Raw genomic sequence first — 23,324 nt, forward strand, 5'->3', positions numbered from 1 at the left:
AGGAAAAGATGGAATTTCCTCTCTGCCATATCTCATAAAATTCATTAGCAGAAATTAATCCTTTTGTGTTCGACAAAAGAAAGAAAAACATTCCAGTTTGTTCTGGGGTGAGTTATTAAGTTATACAAGTAATAGTTCAAAGTTACTCACCCTCAGGTTATCCAAGATGTAGATGAGTTTGTTTCTTTATTGGAACAGATTTGGAGAAATCCAAACGGCTCATAAAAACATTACAGTAATCCACATGACCGGTTCATCAATTAATTTCTTGTGACGTAAAAAGCTGTGTGTCTGTCTGAAATTAATCCATCATTATGGCAGTTTAACCAAAATATGAGTCCATGCTTGAAACTAATACATCAAGGTGTTGTAACCAAAATATGAGTGCACAATCCACTGCAGAGGGTCCAAATCTGTTCAGATGAAGAAACAAACTCATCTACAGTTTGGATGGCCTGAGGGTCAGTACGTTTTCAGCATATTTAGATTTTTGACTGAATTATTTATTTAGTGCTTCTCATTCAGTGCAGTGTTGTAAACACAGTAATATTGTTATTGTTTTTTTACAACGTAATACAAGAACTACATGATTTATATTCAAACGGTCAAGGGTTTTTAGAGTTTATTTTGTAAATTTATAGCACATAAAAACAAAAGCCTTCAGGATAGTATGGACAGACAAGAAACAGGAGGTATATGTTAAATCGGTGACCATGAATTATACAGTTCTTCTCCCTGAATAACCTAAAAATTGTCATCCGCCTTTTCTCTTTACCTTCCCTACTGAAAAGTATTTGTCAGTGCGTGCCAGAATGTATAAGATATAATATGCAATTCTTTGTTTATTTGCCAGGCATCATAGTGTGTTGATTGAGGGTGGTAAGACTGAAATGTGACTAGTCACACATACTTTAAGTGTCACACGTTAACAGTGAACATGACTGTTCTCACACGGGCCGCAGGGGCTTCTTAGAAAAAATGGGAAAACAGAACAACACGGGGAATTTCACACTGGATATCTTTGTGAATTCATGTAATAAAATGCTCAGAAGCATACAGTCACGGATATTATATCTTGTACAATGTCCTAAGTCAAGATTAAACAGACATGCATGACAGCATATGTTGTCAAAGGATCCAGTAACATCTGGAGACATTTAAAACCAATACGTTTAAATGTAATATATTTAGTAAAATACTTGAATATTCAGCCAATATTTGCACATTTGTGAGAGTAAAATTTAAAATACCATGGAATGTCAAATTTACGATCAGTTAGGCCTGTCTTTTTTTCAGCATATTTGCTCATTTTACTCATTGGTGAATTTCTTCAACACAATACATACCCACAAAAACAATCATTTTATTTCATATTACAAAGACATTTTTTTTTTTTTTTGACATCTGCATAAAAGACAATTCTGATCTGGTCTATCATTCCCTAAGAATGTAAACAAAAGCCACCAGTACTGTATTACAAAAAACTGTCCTTAAAGAGAATAAGCAATGGAAATGCTGTCATCATTTACTCACTCTCATGTCATTTTGAACCTGTTTGAAATTCTTTCTCATGTGGAACACAAAAGGCACACTTTTTTTTGCAGAATGTACTGATTTCTCAGCCATGTATTTTCAATGAACAAGCACTAAAGCTTTAATGCTTCAAAAAAGCACCATAATGGTATCCCAAAATGGTACGTACAGTATGACTCATGCGCTTAAGTTATACGATAGCAAAACAAATCTTGTGCATGGATAATTTTGATTCGTTTCAATGACTCATTCACTAAATCAATCTGAAAAATTCATTTACAAACTGAACTAATCCAGTTCACCGATTAAATGATCTGCTTATAGCGGAAAACAGTTCACTGGAAGTGACGCACATCTGAATTATAGTTTGTTCCTCACACAAAGGATGAACAATATATATATTGTTTGACTTCAAGGCTTGAAATACCCAACAGAAGCTGCACTTTTACTTTTTACATACTGATATTTTTTTGTCTTCATGAAGCTTGAAAGCTTAAATCTTTGTTCACCGTAATTGCCTGAAAAAACAAAACAAAAACAACAACAACAATTTCAACCTGTTTTATGGCAAAAAAAAAAATAAATAAAAATAAATTATACAGAATAACACGACAGTTTGTAAATGATGACAGAAATTTGGTTTTTGGATGAACCATTCAAAACAACCGATACTGTACATTGACGGTATGGCAGCGGCTATTTGCACTAAGTGTAAACAGCGATAAGTGCAAATAGGAATAGATATTTACACAAAGTGAAAATTGTGATGGACTCTATTTACACTGTGTAAATAGCAATTAGATGCTATTTACACTAACTGAAAATAGCATATTTTCTTAACGATATGCTATTTACACTGTGCAAATAGCACTAAATTATATTTACACTATGTAGAAATCGCAGAATTTTCTGCTATTTATACTATTTATTGACAATAGCAAATATACGCACCTCAGTATTGTACAATATAAAACGGTATGCGATAATAACATATTAAGTGTAAATTATCATTTTAATTCGAATGATTAAATGGATTCCGCCTTATTGGGACAATAAAGCCCTACCCTACCCCTATTCGATACTTTATTTTCAACTTTTCGATTATTTCCTTCCTTTTTATTGAAAATAAATGCCTTTTGGATATGATACGAAAATTGAAAAGGAAAAGAAAGAGGTTGGCAAAAGGCTGATACGAACACGTGTCATTCACGTCAAACAGACTACGATACACATTTCTCCATCTACGCCACTGGAGCTGTTGTTTGCTAGCCGTCTTTTGCATAGTTGACTATCCCAATCACACGTTGGTGGGCAGAGTTAGTGTATATAGCCTCTGTCAACAACTCGGGCTATTTGCACTTAGTGTAAATAGACACTCCGTAACAGTATACAACGAATAACAGATAAATTAACATTGAAAACAGTAACAGGATATTATAATACATTTTCCAGAGTGTGACACAAAGCACAAACACAGTTTAGTGCTGATTCACTCCTTCATGCCTCCTGAAAGTTCACTGTGGCGTTTCATTTCACAGTTTTCCCCTTTGAGAAACAAGCTACTGTGCAATTGGCACTCGTACAGCAAGTGTTGCAGTGCAGGCCTCAACTTTTCTCTTCATTTTCCTCAGTTAGTATGTCCAGAGGCTCGACGGGTGCTAGATGACGGTACAGCGGTGGCTGGTGTCCGGGCTCATGCTCGACCCTCCGTCGGTTTTGACGGTGGTCTTGGATGAGCTGATCTGGGAGCGTAGCTCTTTGCGATGGCAGAGGCGATCACGATAGTTTTGGGCGAACACCAGCAGCATTAGGGGGTTGATGCAGCTGTGAGAGTAGCTTAGGCAGATGCTGATGTTGTATGCGTACACAAAGGCACTGGTGGGCTGCTGGATGCTGAGGTTAATCACCTGGATGACATGATACGGAGACCAGCAGACCAAGAACAGGGCGATCACCATCACAACTGTCTTAGTGGCCCGTTTGGCCCACACTGACTGCTTGCGTTTGACCCGACGGATGGAGCGGAACACGTGGTACAGAGTGAGAGTGTAAAATGTGCTTATTATAATGAGGGGGACGATGAAACCCAGCATGGACTGGTAGAGTGTGTACCAGTACATATCCTGAGGCCCATCCAGGTAAATCATACACATGTCCATGTTCTTTTTGGAGATGACTTTAGCGTATATCATGACCGGGATGCTCAGAAGGAAGCTGCCCACCCACACCAAAATGTTAATGATGATGGTCCACTGAATGGTCCTCTTTTCAGATGTAGGATGTACAATTGCGACGTACCTGGAATAAGAAACAAACAAAAAAATCATATTAATCAAAGTAGTGAAAATCTCTCATATTAATGACACTTTTTATTTTTTTTTTTTGTTCTTTTAATATTGCTGCATCAACTTTGTATAAAAGAAATGAAAACAGAAACAGTTATAGTTTGGATATTGCAGCTCAGATAAATTGGCCTTAAATTTGCTGAGAAATGTTTGAATTCATACTGAAATCCGATCTCTTTAGCAGACGTTGGTATCTGGGCAAATCTGAGCACAATTTGTGATATGATTAAGATGTCTTCTGATACTCTATACAAAGCAGACGTGTGAAATTAATAGGGTCTTTTTCTATAGAGAAAAAATATTGAGAAGCTGGAGACATAAGCACAAGTAATTTGATCTCTGTTTGATCTATTTTCCCATTTTCTGGGAGAAAGAGATCTTATTTTTTATATGAGATTTCATTGGAAAATTCACAAGTTTTTCAGGATTAAACTTTAATAAAGCTCAAATGCAGGGGTATTATTATATTCATGCAAAACAGAGAGATATTGAAACTACATTGTAACATAAATAACTTATATAAGTATAAATTGGAATAAGGATAATCTGTAGCTTTCGCTAAAGATGATTCAATAAATAGAATTTGAGTTTATATTTTGTACAAATTGTCCAAAAAACAACTGCCTGCATCCATCCATTTTCCTGGTGGATTCCAGTGCATATACAACTTAAAGCGATGGTTCACCCAAAAATGAAAATTCTGTCATTAATTACTCACCCTCACGTCGTTCCAAACCATAAGACCTTTGTGCATCTTGGAACACAAATTAAGATATTTTGGATAAAATCCAAGCGCTTTCTGACCCTGCATAGACAGCAAGGGTACTACCCCAATCAAGGTCCAGAAACGTAGCAAGGACATCAGTAAAATAGTCCATGAGACACCAGGGGTTCAACGGTAATTTTACACTTGAATCTTAATTTTACTAAACACGTTATTAGATAATAATTAATTAAATAAATTGCATATGCATCTAATATTCAAAAGTGTGGGGGCAGTTATTTTCTTAAATAAGTCCCCTACCATTTAAAAATACAGTAAAATGCAACATTGTGAAATATTTTTACAGTTTGAAAGAACTATTTTTCATGTTAATATGTTGTAAAATGCATTTTATCCCTGTGATGCAAAGCTGAATTTTCAGCATCATTACTCCAGTCTTCAGTGTCACATGATCCTTCAGAAATTATTCTAATATTCTGATTTGCTGCTCAGGAAACATTTCTTTTTATTATCAGTGTTGAAAACAGTTGTTCTGCTTAATATTTTTTGTAGAATCTGTGACACTTTTTTTTCAAGATTCTTTGAAAGTTGATAGAAAATTCCTTTATGTTAAATATAAATCTTTTGTAACATTTTAATTCATTTTTATTGTCACTTTTGATCAACAAAATGCATGCTTATGGAATAAAAGCATTAATATATTTTTTTAAGCTTAAACTTTTGAATGGTAGTGTACAGTACATTTATGTAAATATGCACTACATGGCTCTCCTAGCTGAGTCTGGTTCTTCCCAATATTTCTTCCTCATTCCAGCATCTTTCCATGCCATACACTCTGACAGCTATTGTACCTTTATTTCTGAGAGTGCAGTCGCATTTGTCTTGCTCACTGGGGGTATTAAGGCACTATTTTACCCAAAGCTGCTTTGGGGCAATATGTATTGTGAAAAGAGCTATGCAAATAAAGCTGACTTGTCTTGACTCTTGGAAAACAAACAGGTCACATGCTACTAGAGCTGCAAAACAGCACAGCAAGTGACAGCTTTCTAAGAAATGTTTGTTGTGTTTGTATTCTTCTAGATTTCTAGAAATCAAATAAAAATATTGTGTATAAAATCAAGAGATGTTTACTTTACTTGTGAACATTCCAAACACAGCAGCTTCATTTTTCATCAAGTGCTACAGCTCTCGTATACTCCAGTCAGACAACAATCTTTGTTTTTTTCCCCCATGCAATTTCTCATAAGGGGAAGAGAATGTGTCTGGCTTCATGTTTAATGTATTGCTCACAGTAGTAACGTGGGATTATATTGCTTAGCAAAATATAATGAAAATGTGCAGCTAAGATGTTGTATCTAAGTAACTCTAAGCATGTGACCCAGTAAAAACCAACAGAATTCCTTTAGGGAATACAGCAAAGACACTATATGAAAAAGAGTTATAGTGGAGTTTTATCACCTAATCATGCATCAAGAGGCCTTCTGGGGGACTCATATGTCTTTGACACACAACTAAGCAAAAAACTCTCCTCTGTACTCTGTAGTTCATGCTAAAGTGCTTTTGCTATAAATATAAGTAAGAGGGGTTTTCAAAGTCACACACTTTTGTTGCAGTAGTCCAGCCTTTCAGATTTAAGATACAAAAATTAGCGTGCTTCATTTTTCAAGGTCGTGTAGCATGGATCACATGGATGTGAGAATTGCATTGGCTTCATTCTTTTCTTTGTATACATTCAGTGGAACATCAAGATTATACTTTGATTAACAGCGATGAACAGCTGGGCTGTAATTTCATATAATTTGGTGAAAATAGCGCTCTGTAATTAGAGTTTGAATAAAGAATTCTAGCCTTTTGACCTCAAAGCTGATGCACTTCATAAGCACATTTATTATCTTGACTGTACTGGTTTGAATCTGAAAGAAACCTGTCAATAACATGTCACAGGTCAAGGAAAGAAATTTAATTATATGTATTTTTATATATTTTGCAAAAATAAAGCCTATTTTGGTAAGTGATTGTTTCACATAAAATGCAAAAATTCTATTTAAATATTTCTATTTTATTTTCTATTAAAAAAAAAACTGATTACAATAATGAGTATCTGAGAAATATTTGTGGTCAGTCCTTTGATTACAGACTTTGGAATGCTGGCAAATCTCAACGCAAAGTTGTTATCTCTTATGAAACTGCAGATGACACTCGGGAAACATTCTCAGAATTTTGGCAAGGTTCTCTCAATGATACAAACAAACGTTTTTTCCAGTAATGTTAGCAGAAGTTCAGTTATCTGGTCAAATATTCTCAAAACTTTGCACAAAAAAATTTATTCATTGTTCATGGAACATTTTATTTCAGAAATGTTTTAGTTGGACAGTCATCGAATGTTTAAAAAAGAAAAATGTTTCCTCTCGTTTCAGAACGTTCATAGAATATTTAAAAGTAAAATTCCCATAATGCTTGCATAACTATAAAATGGAATGTTCCCCTAATTTTCCCGTTAAAAAAAAGTTCAGAATAGGGAACACTTATTCACTATTAACAGCGACTTTTCTCTCAATAAATTCCTAATTTTCTGCTTGTTAATAGTTAGTAAGGTAGTTGTTAAGTTTAGGTATTGGGTAGGATTAGGGATGTAGAATAAGGCATTAATATGTGCTTAATTACTACTAATAAATGGCTAATATTCTAGTAATATGCATGCTAATAAGCAACTAGTTAAGAGACCCTAAAATAAAGTGTTACAAAAAAAGTTTTCAAAAATGTAAAAAGCTGGACATTTTTAATTTTTTTTTTTTTTTTTTCAGATTTGAAATTTGAGTAATAAACTGATGAAATAGCAGTGAGATCTCATTTGTGATTTTTCTTTTCTATAGTTCAGGCCTACTTTGCAAGAGCGGTAAATACAGTATGCACACAAGCAGCAATAGGCCACTGCATTATTAATATTGTTCTGACTTCCCAAATGCTTGCAACTCTCACCTGTCAATGCAGAGCACTGTCACAATGCCCACTGTGGTAAACTGGTTACTGACGTCCACCACCACCACAGCTTTACACATGAAGTGCCCAAAGACCCACTGTCTGTCCCGGACCAGTTGATGGATGTTGAACGGCATCACCAACAGAAAAAGCAGGTCTGCGATGGCCAGATTCAGCACGTAAATATCAGAGACCATCTTCTTCTTGCATGATGCCACGGCATAGATCACCAAACCGTTGGCCAGAACTCCAACTGAACACAAAATGCCGTAGATAGTGGGGAAGACGTGCATGAAAGACGCGATGTCAATGATGCTGTAAGATGGAACGGTTCGGTTCACACAAGAAAAGTTGGACGAATTTGCAAATTCGGAATCGCAAAGAATATCCGAGGTGTTCATCTTTAAAAAACAAACAAAAAAAAAACTTTTTGCTCAAAAAAGAATTAACTATGAAAAGTTGTCGTCGCAAGCTTTTACGCAGCGCACTACTTCATATCCAAACCGTTTAAAGTTGTAAAAACTTCCCTTGGGTGTCAGTTATCGCCCTGTTGTCATCTGCTTTGCTTTTCATTCAGTTTGCCGATGCTTCCTCAATCTCCTGAGACACTGTTTTAGTACATGTAAGTGCCCAAAAGCTGGAGCCTCTGTGCGTATTCTGCGCGTCTGTTAGAAGAGATGCGTATGTCTCCACCCTTTCAGAGTACTCTCCCCAAGCTCACTCATCACGCTCAATATTTAAGAGCAAAAATATTTGATTATTCATTTGTGCAGTCCATCACAGCAAGACGCTCCAAACTCCAGTGGTCACAGTTTTCACCTTGTTGCGTGCACATCTTATTAGACCTGTTAAAGTTTAGCCACTTACATTCAAGCTAATTGACAGATACCTTTATCCAAAGTGGTTTAATGTATACATTTTATCAGTTCGTGCATTCACTAGAAATGAACCCATTATCTAGGCACCGCAAGCACCATGTTCTGCTGTTTAGGCTTATACTGGCTGTGCATTATCACTGTTCATTGTGTTTCAGGGTTGTATAGATTAATTGTTAAACTGATCTTGCTGCCCAGCCCTTTTATGGATTATGTTCTATTAACACGTAAAGTCTAACATTAATTTGTTCACACTTTAAAACTAAAGCCTTATCTCCCCAACACACATCATTAAACAAGTTCCAGCGCCACTGCATTCCTGTAAAAACAGGCACTCCATCATCTTGCCGATTTGAAGGAACACTTTTCAGGAGAGAACAAAGCATGTCCTTTGAAAATTGGAAACCTCTTTTCCACAGATAAAAAAGTAACTTAAGGTTCTCATCTTCTTCCAGATGTCTATAGACAGCACTGATGGCTCCTGCAGTGCAGAAAAGATGTTGAGGGGAAAAGTTTACTCCAAAAAAACTTTATTGCATGCATTTATGGATTTTTCCCCCATGCTATTTTACAAATCAGATGTGTAACTGTGCATGCAAAAGAGCATTGTAGTAGTCCAGTTTAGAGATGACCCAGTTGGAATGGTCTGATTGGGTACAGTATTTTTTTGTTTGATGTATAATAATAATTATTATGATTAAAAAAAAATAAAAAAAATAAAAAAAACAGTAATATGGTGAAATATTTACATTTAAAGGATCTGTTTTTTATAAAATGTATTATTTATATGATCCTTCAATCGTTGTAATATGCTGATTTGGAGCTCAGTTATTATTAATTATTATTGGTACATAGTTATAAATAATGGTTCTTATTATTATTCAAGTTGAAGGTATTTTTTTCCATTTAATATTTACTTTTTTTTTTCAGGATTCTTTAATAAATAGAAAGTTTAAAAGAAAAGCATTTATTAAAAATTACGGTATCGCAACAAGTTGAACTGAAACTATACAAACTTTGTACGTTGTAAAGTTTACAGTGCTTTGAGTCTCTTTTACTCCACCAGAGAAAATGAAGGTGTTCATGTTCTCTCTTCTCATACATCACAGCACTCTCACACTCACTCTCTCTTGCACACGTTCATTTACTGCTGTCATAAATCCACTGTATCAACCTCAAAAACTGTTCAAATGTCACAGTTTTCACACTTCATTTTTCACAAGGATAATCAAAACCACAGCCTTTGTTATAATGTGTAGGAATCTGAGGTAACAATGTGTGTGTGAGTGCATGTTTATGTTTATGTCGCCATAAAATTAAACTGGCTGAAGAACATTTAGTGGTTACGGTGACTTAGCCTGAGGTTGATTGCATGTCTTGTGATTTGGATGGGTGACCAGTGACCAAATGATCTTCAGTCACACTGACATCTTTAGTCATGGCCTTAGCCTGCTAAAGAGCATCTTACAGCTCATCATGTATCATAATTACTATATGCTATACTATATATATATATATATATTTTTTTTTTTTACTACTATTTACAGTGGACCTATCAAGTCTACACACGTTTGTCACACAATGCATTGTAAAATTGAAAAAAAAAAAAAAAGAAATGTACAAATAAAACACTCTATATCTTTAATTATTTGAATGGCTTTGTGATTTAAGTGTCATATCAAAGTATGTAATGATGCCCCAAGGGGTCCTTCGCCCCAAAATTTTATAGACCCCCGTTATGGCCTAAAGTATAACTTACACTGTGAAAAGGTCAGATGAAAACAGCTCTGACCTTGGCTTTATTGCACCCTGAAATGAATAATTCACTCAAATCAATGAGCATCAAGGAGAAGGTGAAGGCTTTGTTGAAGGAGCAGTGTAATTATGAAAAACTCGTCAAAATCTCCAGCTCAACTGCCAATTTGGTACAACTCATTACTTCACAGTTGGTTCATGCTTCTCTTTTCTAAGTCTGCTGATTATGGAAGGTAATTTGCAATTGTTGATACATGTGGATTCATTCATGTTAAAAATGCATGTCCTCATTCATAGTAATCAGCATAAATAGATTGGTTCATTCTGTGTTCCGGCAGAACTGAAAACTCTGTGTGTTCCTTTATATTGCCTTTGATACAGTCTTTGATATCCAAAGCAATTAAAACAGTGAATTTGCATTCCATTTTGTGACATATGTTCAATTGCAATGCATAGCCAGTCCTTGATGACAGTCACAAAATGTAACACAAACAGCAAGATTCCTGGATGATGGCCTACAGACTATTCAAATATCACTCAGAAAGGACTGAGAAATGTATGCTTTTAGGCAAATATTTCTCTCAGTCGTCACAAAAAGATAACAGGGAAAACATGGACATGACACTAAGATAAATGACCCAAAGGAAAAATATTAAATAGAGAGTATGGCTGTTTTACTTTGTGGCCACATGCCTAAAAACATCATATGATGCCTTGTAGTACTGGAAGATATTTGGCAAGAGAACAATCCCTGTTTCAAGCCTACACATGGCGATCCCTGAACCATCATGTTTTCTTAACACCTATCATGTCCAAACTGGTCATACAAGGAAAGCAGCTAACTGGGTTTTGAAACAAGACCATTATGAATGAAAGCATTAATGTCCAGCAGAGGGTGCAGTCAGTACTGACATAAAATTTCACTATCCACTCTGAGAGTTGGGTAAACAATCTTCCAATGTATTCTTGCCAGCGTGCAGTCGTCAGTTTTGATTAATCAGTTAAGCTGCCTTAGTTGAACTTGACAGTAAACCTCAAAATTTTAAACTGTTGCTTTAGCCTGATGTGCCTGACGCCATCTTCAATTTTAATAAATACTGGCAAGGTAAAGTGTTATCTGTCCATGAGAAAGAAATGTGGACTTGCACTTAAATATTGTTTTACTTTAAAAATGTAAAATTGATCTTACATTGAGATTAAATGGATTGGTATAAATATAACAGCATGTAAAGGTTTATTTTGTACAAACTTGACTCATAATTGTATGTTTTTGTGACATACACTATATTGCCAAAAGTATTGGGTCAACCCCTTCTAGTGAACAGGTTTGACTACTTTAGAAATTTCCATGAGTACAAATCTTAATGTTTAAGCATATAATGACATTCTAGGGAATTGTGTGCTTCTAATTTTAAAGCAACAGTTTGGACAGGACCCTTTTCTATTCTAACATGACAATGCCTCTGTGTATAAAGCAATGTTCAAAAAGAAATGATTGATTTAGTCAGTGTGGAAGAACTTGACTGGTCTACAGAAAGCCAAGTCCTAATCCAAGCTGAACACCTCTGGTGTGACTTTAAATGCAGATCTTGAGCCAAAAACTCTTTACCAAACACCAATGACTTGTTAAAGGATAAAGCAGAACTGTTACTGAAGCCTAATAATACACAAGTTTAAAAAAAGTATTGACTATCATGAGATATACAATTACACGATTATGTCAAATTTAGGAAAATTTGATTTAGATTATTCTGTCTGTCAATGGGCTTAAGATTTCATCTCAAGGTGCGTTTTAATCAAGAGAGGAAGGTGCCTGTACAACCACTACTCAAGATGTCAAAGGAGATTCAGAAAATATAAAGTGAGTCTGGGCCAAAATTATTTAATTGTATTGATTCAAATGCATGGTTTGTTGTTTCAAAGGCTGTAGCCAAGTTTAATCAATCTAATCGTGGTAGTACTGATGGAAAATTGAATAATACAATCTGACAGGATTTGTGGTTTCACATTAAAGCGTATGAGACAAATGCAGCTTCTGTAATGCAGAGCGAAATCTTTGAACCTGTTCACCGTGCACACAGACATAAGCACAGTCTTTCATTTGTCATTTAGGTGATGCTTTTCATCCAAATTGAAGTACAAAATATTAGGTTCTATTGTTTGTTCCATTCAAACAATAAAGTATTTCAAAAGCAAAATTACGTGATGAAAACAACAGAAATCGACAGACAAATATAGGTTATATTCACAGAATTTTGTATTGAAATATATTTGTATATATAGTTTATTGCAAAATATTCAGATATTTATGTTATTTCTTCAAAAAAAAAAAAAAAAAAAAAGTATATCATTTTATATAAAGCACACTGAAAAAATGGTGAATTATCACTGGGTATGAAATGTGCTATAAATGAGCTAGTTGGAAAGCATAAGGAGTGACATCATCCACAATGCTTTATGAATATGACTATGAGTAGTGTAGTTAAATTAACAGTGACTTGGGCTTCTACAGAAGCACATACCATCGATTAACACCCTCAGAGCGCAGACTTGGTCTGTCTTGAGAGGTTTATTCATTATCACTAAAAATCAATTTCCATATTTTCACTTCTGGAACCCAACTGTTGAAATGTATTATAGGGTTGAGTGCACAATGATTATAGTATATGGACTGAAGGGCCCAAACCTAGAATTTTTCAGTTGGCCTCCTGGATTTTTAACCATTAGGTTACCACCACCCAGATGGAGGTTGATACTGGTTATGGTGGTTAGCAAATCAGTTAATCAGCATGGTGGGGAGGCGACAGCATACCACCACCCAAAATACAATAGAACATATACTGTCATCTCACAAATTCTGAGCCACTTACATATACAATCTGAAGCTTCAATAACACACCCAGGCATAACTGAAATGCAATACTAACTAGGTTTGAGCCAGTTCACCAATTGATTGTTCATAATGATTTATTTGTTTGTGTGAAGCGCTTGCAGCGACTGATCTGCCCACTTAGCGCATGCTGCAAAATTTATTTCCGATTTTCATCCAAAACAAGGCGTCCACACATAGCTGAGATGAGCGTGAGAGTGAATGCCACAGAACAATCACTGTACTGCAAACACAACCGTTGATTTATTTGTTTTTAATGTACCACTTAGAAAGGGGCAGGAATTATTAGAAAATATTCAAGTCACATGAACCTACAGTTAAAACGAGGACACAACTGCAGTGTTTTCATGCTATAGGATATTTAGGACTGACATTTATAGTTTATGTAGATGTTTAGGTTTTTTTTTTCATATAATTGTATGCAATTAATGAGGATAAATCAGAAAAACTGTGCTATATGCTCAGGAAGAATCCAACTAAGTACCCTGGGCCGTAACCTTCTCTCTCCAACATCCAGACACTCAGTTATCTCAGTTAAGAGATCTGGTTCTTGACTGGTCTCATAGCAGTTTATATACTCCCTGACAAACATTTACATTCTTATATACTTAAAATTAGACATTTAGATGGCTCTAAAGATATTTGTCGCCATCAATGTGATAATTATCGCTGAAATAATATAGGCTGCATGCGCTTTGTGACATTCCTCTTCAATGAGAGCTATTTAATCACCGAAAGTTCTGATTTATGGATGCGTACAGACATACCACCCGCAAGAAACTGCTTTTTTAACCTCGCAGTGTTCTTTGCATAATTTCTCTTTCATACTTCTTGATGCATGCAGCAAGCCTTTAAGCTACATGTCAGTAAATTAAAGGGTCAAGTTTTTGCACAATCGTGTTAATAAAAAAAATGTCCAAAGGCAATGAAAAATAATATGAGCAGTCTATGAACCACACACAGCTATGTTAGCTAGCAGTGATAATTACGCAAATTGAGAAAACACTACAGGTTAAAGGGTCTCCAGTCAATGCCTAAACAATGTTGTTATCAAACATAAAGCGCATTAAAAAACCATGAAACCATGTTTTTTAAATTAGTATACTAATTGGTTACATCAAGTTACCAAGTCATTCCTGTTATGCAGAACATGTTTAAATCTTTATACTATATAGAATTATCTAGTTAGCCCCTGCTGGTAGATACTGTATCTGCAAAATTGACAATTTACCTACTGCTCTAAAGTAATTAGTCATGCTCATAAGGCATAGGTGATTGGCTTAAAATTCCTGGCAACAGAACTGACAAGAGAGTTGTAATTTATAGCAACTGCTTTGATGAATTCTTTTATGTTTTGTGGCATTAATTGGTTTGTTTCACGCTAAATCATCCATCCTTCCTTATAAAACTACAAAGAAATTTGTATAGTAATCAATTTCTTTTTTTCTTTTTTTAAATCCTGTAAGCTAATTCTCAACTGTGCATTGTTACATTGATTGTGGAAGTAGGGAGTTTCCATGTTGTTATGGTGACCCGGGGCCTATACCATGATGGTAGATAAACAAATTCAGAGTTACAGGATTAGTTTTGAGTTGACAAAACCAAACCACCCCAATCCAGCTTCTGAGATCTTTGCCAGATAATGACTCCGGTGGCAATAGAAGGCAACACATGCATAACACAGGTTTAACTGAATAATACTGGCACACTCGCACAGACAGGCGCAGAGCAAATACAGAAGTAATCGTTGACACACACTACCCTGCAAGACTGTTGAACGAGAAACATCAATGTGAAATGAGATGAGAAACTTCTACGTTTCTGTATCGTATTGAACACGCAGAGGCAATCAAATCTGCCATGAGTGGAATGAGATGTGGAAGTTGTATTCATTTTATATTGGATTTTAAATCAGGTTTGCACACAGCACAGGTGTTAAATCACGTGATTATCATGACCCTGGCTCAGCTGGTGCCTTTGTGCAGGGGGACGAGGCATGTAATGTGTGGGCAAAGTCATGCTAGACTGTGTCATTAATTTCTCGCTGTGGTCAGGATTTCAGCTGACCGAAAAATTGCAGATACAAGATATGTCTGTGGAGTTTGGGGACAAGATGAAAAGTGATGATGAATTTCTTCCTTGGTGGTTTGTGCACACAGAATTAGCTGTTTGAAATCTGCATGCAGGTCTCAGGAGCTTTTCCACAGCAAATATAATGCTTGTGTTTTGCAAAATGTAACGCTTAATTTAAGTTGCTGTACACTGAGTTTTGTACGCATTAATTATCACCGACATATGGTGAGTTTTACACTTACCGCACTTGAGGGAAGCACATAAGAGACTTGTGTTTTGTTTAATAAAAGTCGGTGCTGTTTTTTCCCTGTGAGCATTTGTCACGCATGGTTGATGTATCTTTTAGTTTCAACTTTTAAATTAGCTTTATTCCATTAGACTATTTACAAATTAACGTCAAGCATGTATACAGCTTTATCCCAGTCAAGTCATTCCAACAGAAGTACACTGTGACTTCAAAGTCCTCCTAGGAAATGGAATTTATCTGTTAAATCTGCTAGTTTGGCACAGACAAACATTTTCACGGTTGACCATGCAATGTCTCTTTAGACGAAGTTTGACATACAGTTTTGGCAAAGTATGAAATGAACAAGACTCTTTTCCATGCAGAATTTAAGCTGCAGGCAACTCATCCAGGCATTCGGTTTTGTCTCTTGGTAATGTGTGGAACGACTTTTTGAAACTTTATTAGCAGAGACATAATCTAAAATGTATGAAGACAAGTGTGATAAGTCTCTTTAATTGGTTCCTGGGAGAGTGTTATGGTCACAGTGAATACTAGGGCAGCAGTGACAGTCTTTTGTGCTATTGTTGAGAAGCTCCCTACTGAGTTTAAAGGTTCGTAGAGCGAAGAAACAATTATTTTTGAATTAATAGGCAACTTAGTTTTAGACTGAAAGCAGATATTTCCCCTCAACCATCCCTGTAATGACAATCCTGTGCCACCTAGAGGATTTTTGGTTGTACTGCAACAATTCCAACAAGTGTTAGAATGAACAATTCAATTAAACATAAAGAAGAAAACAAATGAAATAAGTTAACAGCAGTCCCTTAATTTAAATGTAAAACTTGAGCTATACTTTTGGTTCCCATGGAATTCATTTGTGTGAAAGACATGCAATTAACCCATTGTCCTCTACACTCTTACCTCTTGTACCTGCCATTCAAATCTCCATGTGCCTGTTTAACCAAATGCAATGTGACATTTCTATTTCCCTCTTTGCACTGCAAGCGTCGGTCGCTCTGTATATTTACACAAGCTATCAGAGAATGGCGGGCGGGAGGGTTCATTTTCTCTGCTCAAACAGCGTGCTGATATTTTGCCGGGGAAGGGCTGCACGTGACATGAAGAGGTTTCTCGTGTGTGACATGGAGCAAAGCGCCTGTAAATGAAATAAAAGTGTGGATCTGCTTTCTAGTGAGCGCCAATTTCAGACATGCATTATCTGAATGGGTTTTGTCGGTCAATGAATCAATAAGGGATTAATCGATGAAAGGAATTAATATTATGTCTTAATTTAATGCGTTTTATCACGATTCGGTGCATGTAGATTATTGTTAAAATATTTTGAAAGAACTGCATGGCTAACATTTTATGTTTCATCACGATATTATTTTTTATATTAGTTTATATATTTTAGAGTTCACAATTAACGATGTAAATGTTATTATTCAGTGAAAACGTTCCTATGTGTTATATAAAACAATTGAACGAATAATATAATTCTGTAATATGTGCATATTCAAATTTACCGTAACGTGATTGGTTAGGCGTCACGGAAGAACCAATGAGCAGACAAGAACCAAAGTTTTGGTTCAGTTATTTTTGTACATACAGTGGAAGTCAAAGGAAACTGTTCAAATAGGCTACCAACATTCTTCAAAATATCTTCTTTTGTGTACCACATACACAATACAGGTTTGGAACGACATGAGAGTGAGTAAATGACAGAATTTTCATACTTGAGTGCTTTTTTTATTTTTGTTTTATTTATTTATTTATTTTGGAGCTTTATAGCCCATTTTTACCATTCTCTTTCAACGTATGGAAAAAGGCAGCCACAAAATATATTTTCATATAAGATCATTTGTATCTGTTTACTAAGAAAAAAAAACCAAAAACAAGTAACACATTAAACATGAAATCTCAAAGTAGAAAGACTGCAGTAGTATTTTCTTGTAAAACATACTCCAGTATTCTTAGTTTAATTTCCAACTTCACAGTGTAGTCTATATATACCGTAATTATTATTTATCATTATTATTATTATTTTTAATTAAAATGACTATTTCACAGTATATGCAGCACCAGGAGAACCCTCTTGTGGTGTGTAAGAACACTGCAGAAGGGCACATTTGCTCACCCATTCCATGACCACCACACTATGTTAAGTTTGGCATGCTTGGAATAAAAATGCCCACTGTCTGCTAACTTTGAGCATTACCACTAGGCACAGATCTGACCTCTGCCAGCAGCCCTCTCTCAGTAAATGCCAGAGGAGACGTAAAGGGCTCAACGAGTGTAAAAGCCAGTATAATGAATCTGATAATGGTGTCCCACCTCCCTACTGAGTCTCCTCATGCATCACATCCAGTATCACGCTGTGCGGGAGGGGACAGATTATCTCGTTATCAGTGACCGGCGCTGTGCGGTCAGCCCTCAGAGTCTTTCACAGTCAACATGGAAATCAGAGAGAAGGAAAAATGGCTCTCATACACAAGTAAGAGTGCAAGATTAGTAGTATAGTGCAAGTTTGTGTTGACTGTTTTATCATTTCCTAGAATATGGTGTGCCTATATCTCATTTAGAAGCATCCTCATCCTCTAGATTGACTGGCGGTCTCATGATAGTGGTAAAAATAGCATCGGCCCACTCAGAGTTGATTTAATTTACGAGCCTGGTGTCTCACTGTGAGAAGAGTGTGATGAGAATAGGGAAATGGAGTGTAACTATACGCACACTCTCTTAAGCTGAAATTGAAATCTGTGGATTTTGACTTATTGGATCAGAATGAAAGTGAAACTCAGGGAAATGCAATTAGGTACAAAAGTGAATTAAAAAAGAATGTTGCAGATGTAAAGAAAAAAAATATGTGGGTGTTACAGACGGACCCCATGAAATTGCTGGATGTGATCTGTTTTATTGCTGTCTTGCGTTGATGTTTTTCCTACTGCAAATATGTGATTTGAAATCTGTCATCTTTGCTTCTGAGAACCTTAGTTTGTAAGCCAATCACATGAATCATAACCAAATGTCATATGACTAGTCACTCTTGAGTTTATTTTATTTACGTATAGGAGTACAATATAGCTTATATGGGACGCACTTTTTAAAATATAAAGGCAGCTATTTATATATAAATATAAGACTCATTTCTACAATGAAAAATTAAGTAAATGTGTAATAAAATATGATAAATGTGTAGAATGTGATACGGAAATTAATGGATAGTGGAAATTAATGGGAAAAAAATGTAGATGTAAGCCTGAAGACAATATATAAATATAATATAATCTATAGAATAAAAATACACTGATTTTTATTTTGATAAATAAAAATAATTATTATTAATTATTATTATTTTACTTTTCTGTGGACCCATAGCACCCACTTGTGGCCCCCTGGGGTTGTTGTATAATTTTATATTAACAGTTTTTTAGGATTTTTATGAACATTTCATAATCTTGGAACAATTAATTTTGAGGTTGCCTCCTCTGCGAAGGATTCATGCTGTGCTGCCTCCCAATTTGGCCACGAGAAGATGTGTTATTAGGCTGCATAATTAATATACCAACATCTTAGAACAGCCTTCTCAATAGGATAGCGCCTAAGATGTCTTAAGATGCGGCCTACGGTAGTAGCTCACTAGGTTTTGGAAGAGAGCTACAGGGTCTTTAAGGAACGAAATGAACATGCTGTGCTCCATGAAGGCGCATGTGTGCATCTGTGTGTGGCGTGCAGCTCGATGGGGAATATTAGATGTGATGATTTCAAAGAGAAAGAGTGACTGAGAGTGATGGTACGCTAGAATGCTGATGGGGCCTGGGAGTAAACCGCTATATAAGCCTTTAATCTGCAGGTAGCTCATTGCGCTTCTGGGCGCATCAGAGAAGCGTAAGTAGTTGTGTGAATTATGGGACGCCGGCCATGGGAGTAGCGTGTGGTAGGAGAATGAAGAGAAAGATATGCGCGAGCTGATTAATAATGAAGAGTTATAACAGCATGGCAAAGCTTGGGCAAACATCTCTGCAGACTGTCACGCCACATAGAGCAGAACTGCTGCCTCCATCTGCTGGAGCTCATGTCCAGTAGCACCAGCATGCTGATGTGAACGGTAATGGAGATGATGATGGCGTCTGAAATCACCGAGATGGGATGAATGGCATCTCTCTGGAGGACATTAGTGAACTGGTGTATTTGTTGTGGGACCCTGTCTGTGCCTGTGTGAGGTGTGTAGGAGGGTGGGAGAGGATGCACGGCAAGAGGGGAGGAAATCATTCATTTTGTGACCCATGTATTCGGTTATGGAGAGACCTTGAGCACTGTGTGTGTGTGTTAGAAGATATTTTTAAATGTGAGGCTGTGATGAATCAGAGGTGAAAAGGGAAACCAATAATAATGGTCAAAACAACATGATAACAGATTACGGTGAAATAGCCTCATGATGCAGCAGTAGATGGGAAGACCTGTTCCCCTTTCTGCCTTTTTATGAGAACAGATTTGTATGTTTGTCCAATGTTCCATTAGCTGTAGTAAGTCAATATTATACAATAATGGGGCTCTTGTAACAAAGAGCCAGCCTTTATAATGGGGAAAGAGAGAAAGATATTTTTTATTTTAGTTGTTAAAGGTGAAGTGTGTAATTTTTTGTCACAATAGCATCACCAAACGGAAGTTAAAAAAAAAAAAAAAATTTTAAGCAGATAGCCCCGCCTCCAAAATCATGCCATTGATTGAGCCGGTGTTGCTGTGTCAGGCTGGTTGAGGTGCACAAACAAAGAAATGGTTTGATAGCACCACACAGAAAGAAACCCAAATGGAATATTATAGTTATTTCTGCATAGAAGACGAGAAAATATTATCATAAAATAATTACACACTTCAGCCCCTTAAAAGATTTGATTTATCTCTTTTAGTTAATCTATTCCAGAGGTGAACAAACTTTTTACAACAAAGAGCAAAATATTAAACTTGATCGTTGGCCAAAAGTAAATGTTACATTATATTGAACTATATTATATAAAAATTGTACATAAAAAAAATAAATAAAAATAAAAATTACTTGCATTCTCTAAATTTCAATGCAAAAATAAAACAAAAAATGTTAAAACAAAAATATAAATGAAATGAAGATATACTCTGTACAGAAATAAAGATATGCTTTAATGGTATGTTGCACTTCTTTTGTTTTTATATTACTTTTTTTTGTGCTGTTCACTTATACGGCTGAAGTATGCTGCAATGCTTTGGAATATAAAAACACAGTATATATGATTTTATACTATTTTTTTTTTTTTTGTTTTTTTGATGGGGAATAAATACATTTATTCAGCAAGGACACATTAAATTGACAGTTTACATTGTTACAATAAGAAAGATCATGTGATATTGAAGACTGGAGTAATGGCTGCTGAAAATCCAGCTTTACCATCACAGGACTAAATTACATTGGAAAATATATTAAAGAAAATGTTTTAAATTATAATAATATTTCATACAATTTTTATTTTTACTGTATTTTTATCAAATAAATGCAGCTTTGGTGAGCTTAAAATACTTCTTTCAAGAGCATTAAATATCTTTTGAACAGTTATATACAGTATATAAATAGAGAGGGAGAGATACAGGTACATGACATCACAATCAATGCTACCAGAAATGATTTTAAATTTGTTTGGCATGCTGTTCACTGACCGCATGGCCAACTTTAATGCACCAGTGGTCACATTTCCCATTTCAATTGCTTCATTTATGCCATTCTTTGGCGTGGTGGTGCATGACTAGTTCTAGCTGCTGCAAACCTCAGTTCGCCTTCAACAAAATGATGTGAGGTGTGAAAAAAAAAAAACACAAGGCCATACATCTTTTATTCCTTATTTCCGTTTCTACCGCAAACACTTTGACCCTCGAGACAATTCGGGTGATTCTTCTGACCAATTTCAGTGGATGAATATACAGACCACTTGTGAGTGATAAAAACACAATAACCTTGGAATATGTGACCCATTTTTCTGCTGTCAGCCAACCAAATGCAGAGCCGCAGCATAGAGATATAGCAGCAAAGGAGAAACTGACAGGCAGCCCCTTTATGCTGTGTCACTGTGCATGTTACACCGAGTTTGAGTGGCATATAGATCTGGATTACTGATATGCTCTACTCTCCATTTTTTTTTATTCCCGGAGACATTTAAGGCCCTGATATCTCTGGCTGGAGGATGGCTGGCTAAATGCTGCCAGTCCCTTGTGCTTTATGATGTGACTAGTGCAAGACAGTTACCCATATTTCTTTGCAGAACTGCAACCAATTACAGAGCCCAGTCACAGTAGACAGTAGGACAAATGCCAAGAGCACAGAAGCTGTTGACTGGCCTCCATGTGGCCTCCCTTTACACAATCAGTGCATGACCCCCTTTCGAATAGAGACGTTTCAGGAGCCGGTGTCATATGCAGTGAAAACACTTTGCGGGTTGCTGTTCGTTTGTCAATGTGTACATTTGCTCTATATGTATCACACGTGTTCAACAGCACCACATAAAGCCTGATTTAATCCGTTCAGTTTGAATGCCTGCACACCTTTTGAGGGATGCAAACCTAAACATCTGTTTGCATCAATATTTTATATCAGCGCTTCTCTCATGTGCATGTTACCTCGAACAGCATATGAAATATTTACTATGGAAAAAAAAAGGCCAAAGCAATCACAGTGAGGAATGGGCCACGGGGAAGGACCTGGCATTCATACTATAGCAGGGCGGCTCTCTTAAATTCATAAGTTAAAGGCTCTCAACAGCTATTATGATATGCCCTTACATCTCAATGTCCTCACATTTCACCCCTGTGTCTCCCTTTTTTACTTTACTCGGTAGAAGGACCCTAAAAAATGAACATAGTAATGAACATTGCATTAATAATGAACGCTGTATTTTCTGGATCTGCTTTTCTGTTTTCTACAATAAAAGCATTTCTTGATTCAATAACATGAAAGACATAGAAGAAAATGAAATGTGACAGAAAAAAATTTTTTTTTTGATTTGTATCAGAGTTGCATGGAGCTCAGATGGTGTACCTACATGTCCTAATAGCCACTGAAAAGCCCCCGGCTGTGTTTCTTGATATTTATTGTGGATTAGATATAAATTTCAGCCAGCTAAACAAGAACAGACATTTGAATCAACAATCCATAATCATTTTCCATAATTGCCTGTATGCAAATAAGAATAAATGTCCTTTTGATCATGTAGAATTTAATGAAAGCATGCCATCTGAGTTGCGCATCGTAATTGCACAAATTGATCCCTGTATCAAAACGGGAAGAGTCGGGTGAATCAGACAGTTCAGAGCAAATGTGTTTTCAAATATTTCAATATCTGAGAGAGCAGCAGGGAAGAATGAAATGGCAATGTGTTCTGTGAGAAGGTTAAAATGTTTTCTTACCCATTAGAATTGTGTTTAATAACCACCGTGCAGTCTGAACTACAGCACATGGCATCAGTTCTTGGAAAATTGTGTTTTCTTGTCAATTAGGGAATGCGGGGTGAAAATGCAACGTTGTGCAATTTAGATTTTGGCCTTCTTAAAATGCCAAACAATCAGCAGTATACAGACATTGACAATCAGTTTACATGTGTGTAATAATTAAGGATAACTAATTAATAACGGGGTCCACGATTAGTATTGTTGATGCTGGCACAGTGGGGCAGAGCTGTTTTTTATTCTATGGAAGTCTAAGCAGTTTATTAGGCTGTCAGAAGTAGAGAGTTTCTCCCATCTTGTGGCATGTCTGAAAATAGAAGCACAACTTTTTGGCTGCATCTGATCCATTATTTTTTTTTTTAAGTCAGTTTTCTCTCTTATATGGCATTGGTACCGGCATTAAATGGCAGAGAAGTTACAATATTAACCATCTTATTTGGGTGCATTGACAGGCTAA

General features: G+C 36.0%; 1 protein-coding gene across 1 annotated transcript; it reads right to left on the reverse strand.

Moving 5' to 3' along the window:
- Positions 1-616: 616 nt before the first annotated feature.
- Positions 617-7,982, reverse strand: mchr2b (melanin concentrating hormone receptor 2b). Its single transcript, XM_058798348.1, has 2 exons — positions 7,582-7,982; positions 617-3,831 (listed from the first exon to the last, which is right to left on the reverse strand). Exons 1-2 carry the CDS (start codon positions 7,980-7,982, stop codon positions 3,192-3,194), a joined length of 1,041 nt encoding a protein of 346 aa, XP_058654331.1. The 3' UTR covers positions 617-3,191.
- Between the last annotated feature and the right edge of the window lie 15,342 nt (positions 7,983-23,324).

This window comes from Onychostoma macrolepis, chromosome 14, assembly GCF_012432095.1.
Source record: "Onychostoma macrolepis isolate SWU-2019 chromosome 14, ASM1243209v1, whole genome shotgun sequence".
Lineage (NCBI taxonomy): Eukaryota > Metazoa > Chordata > Actinopteri > Cypriniformes > Cyprinidae > Onychostoma > Onychostoma macrolepis.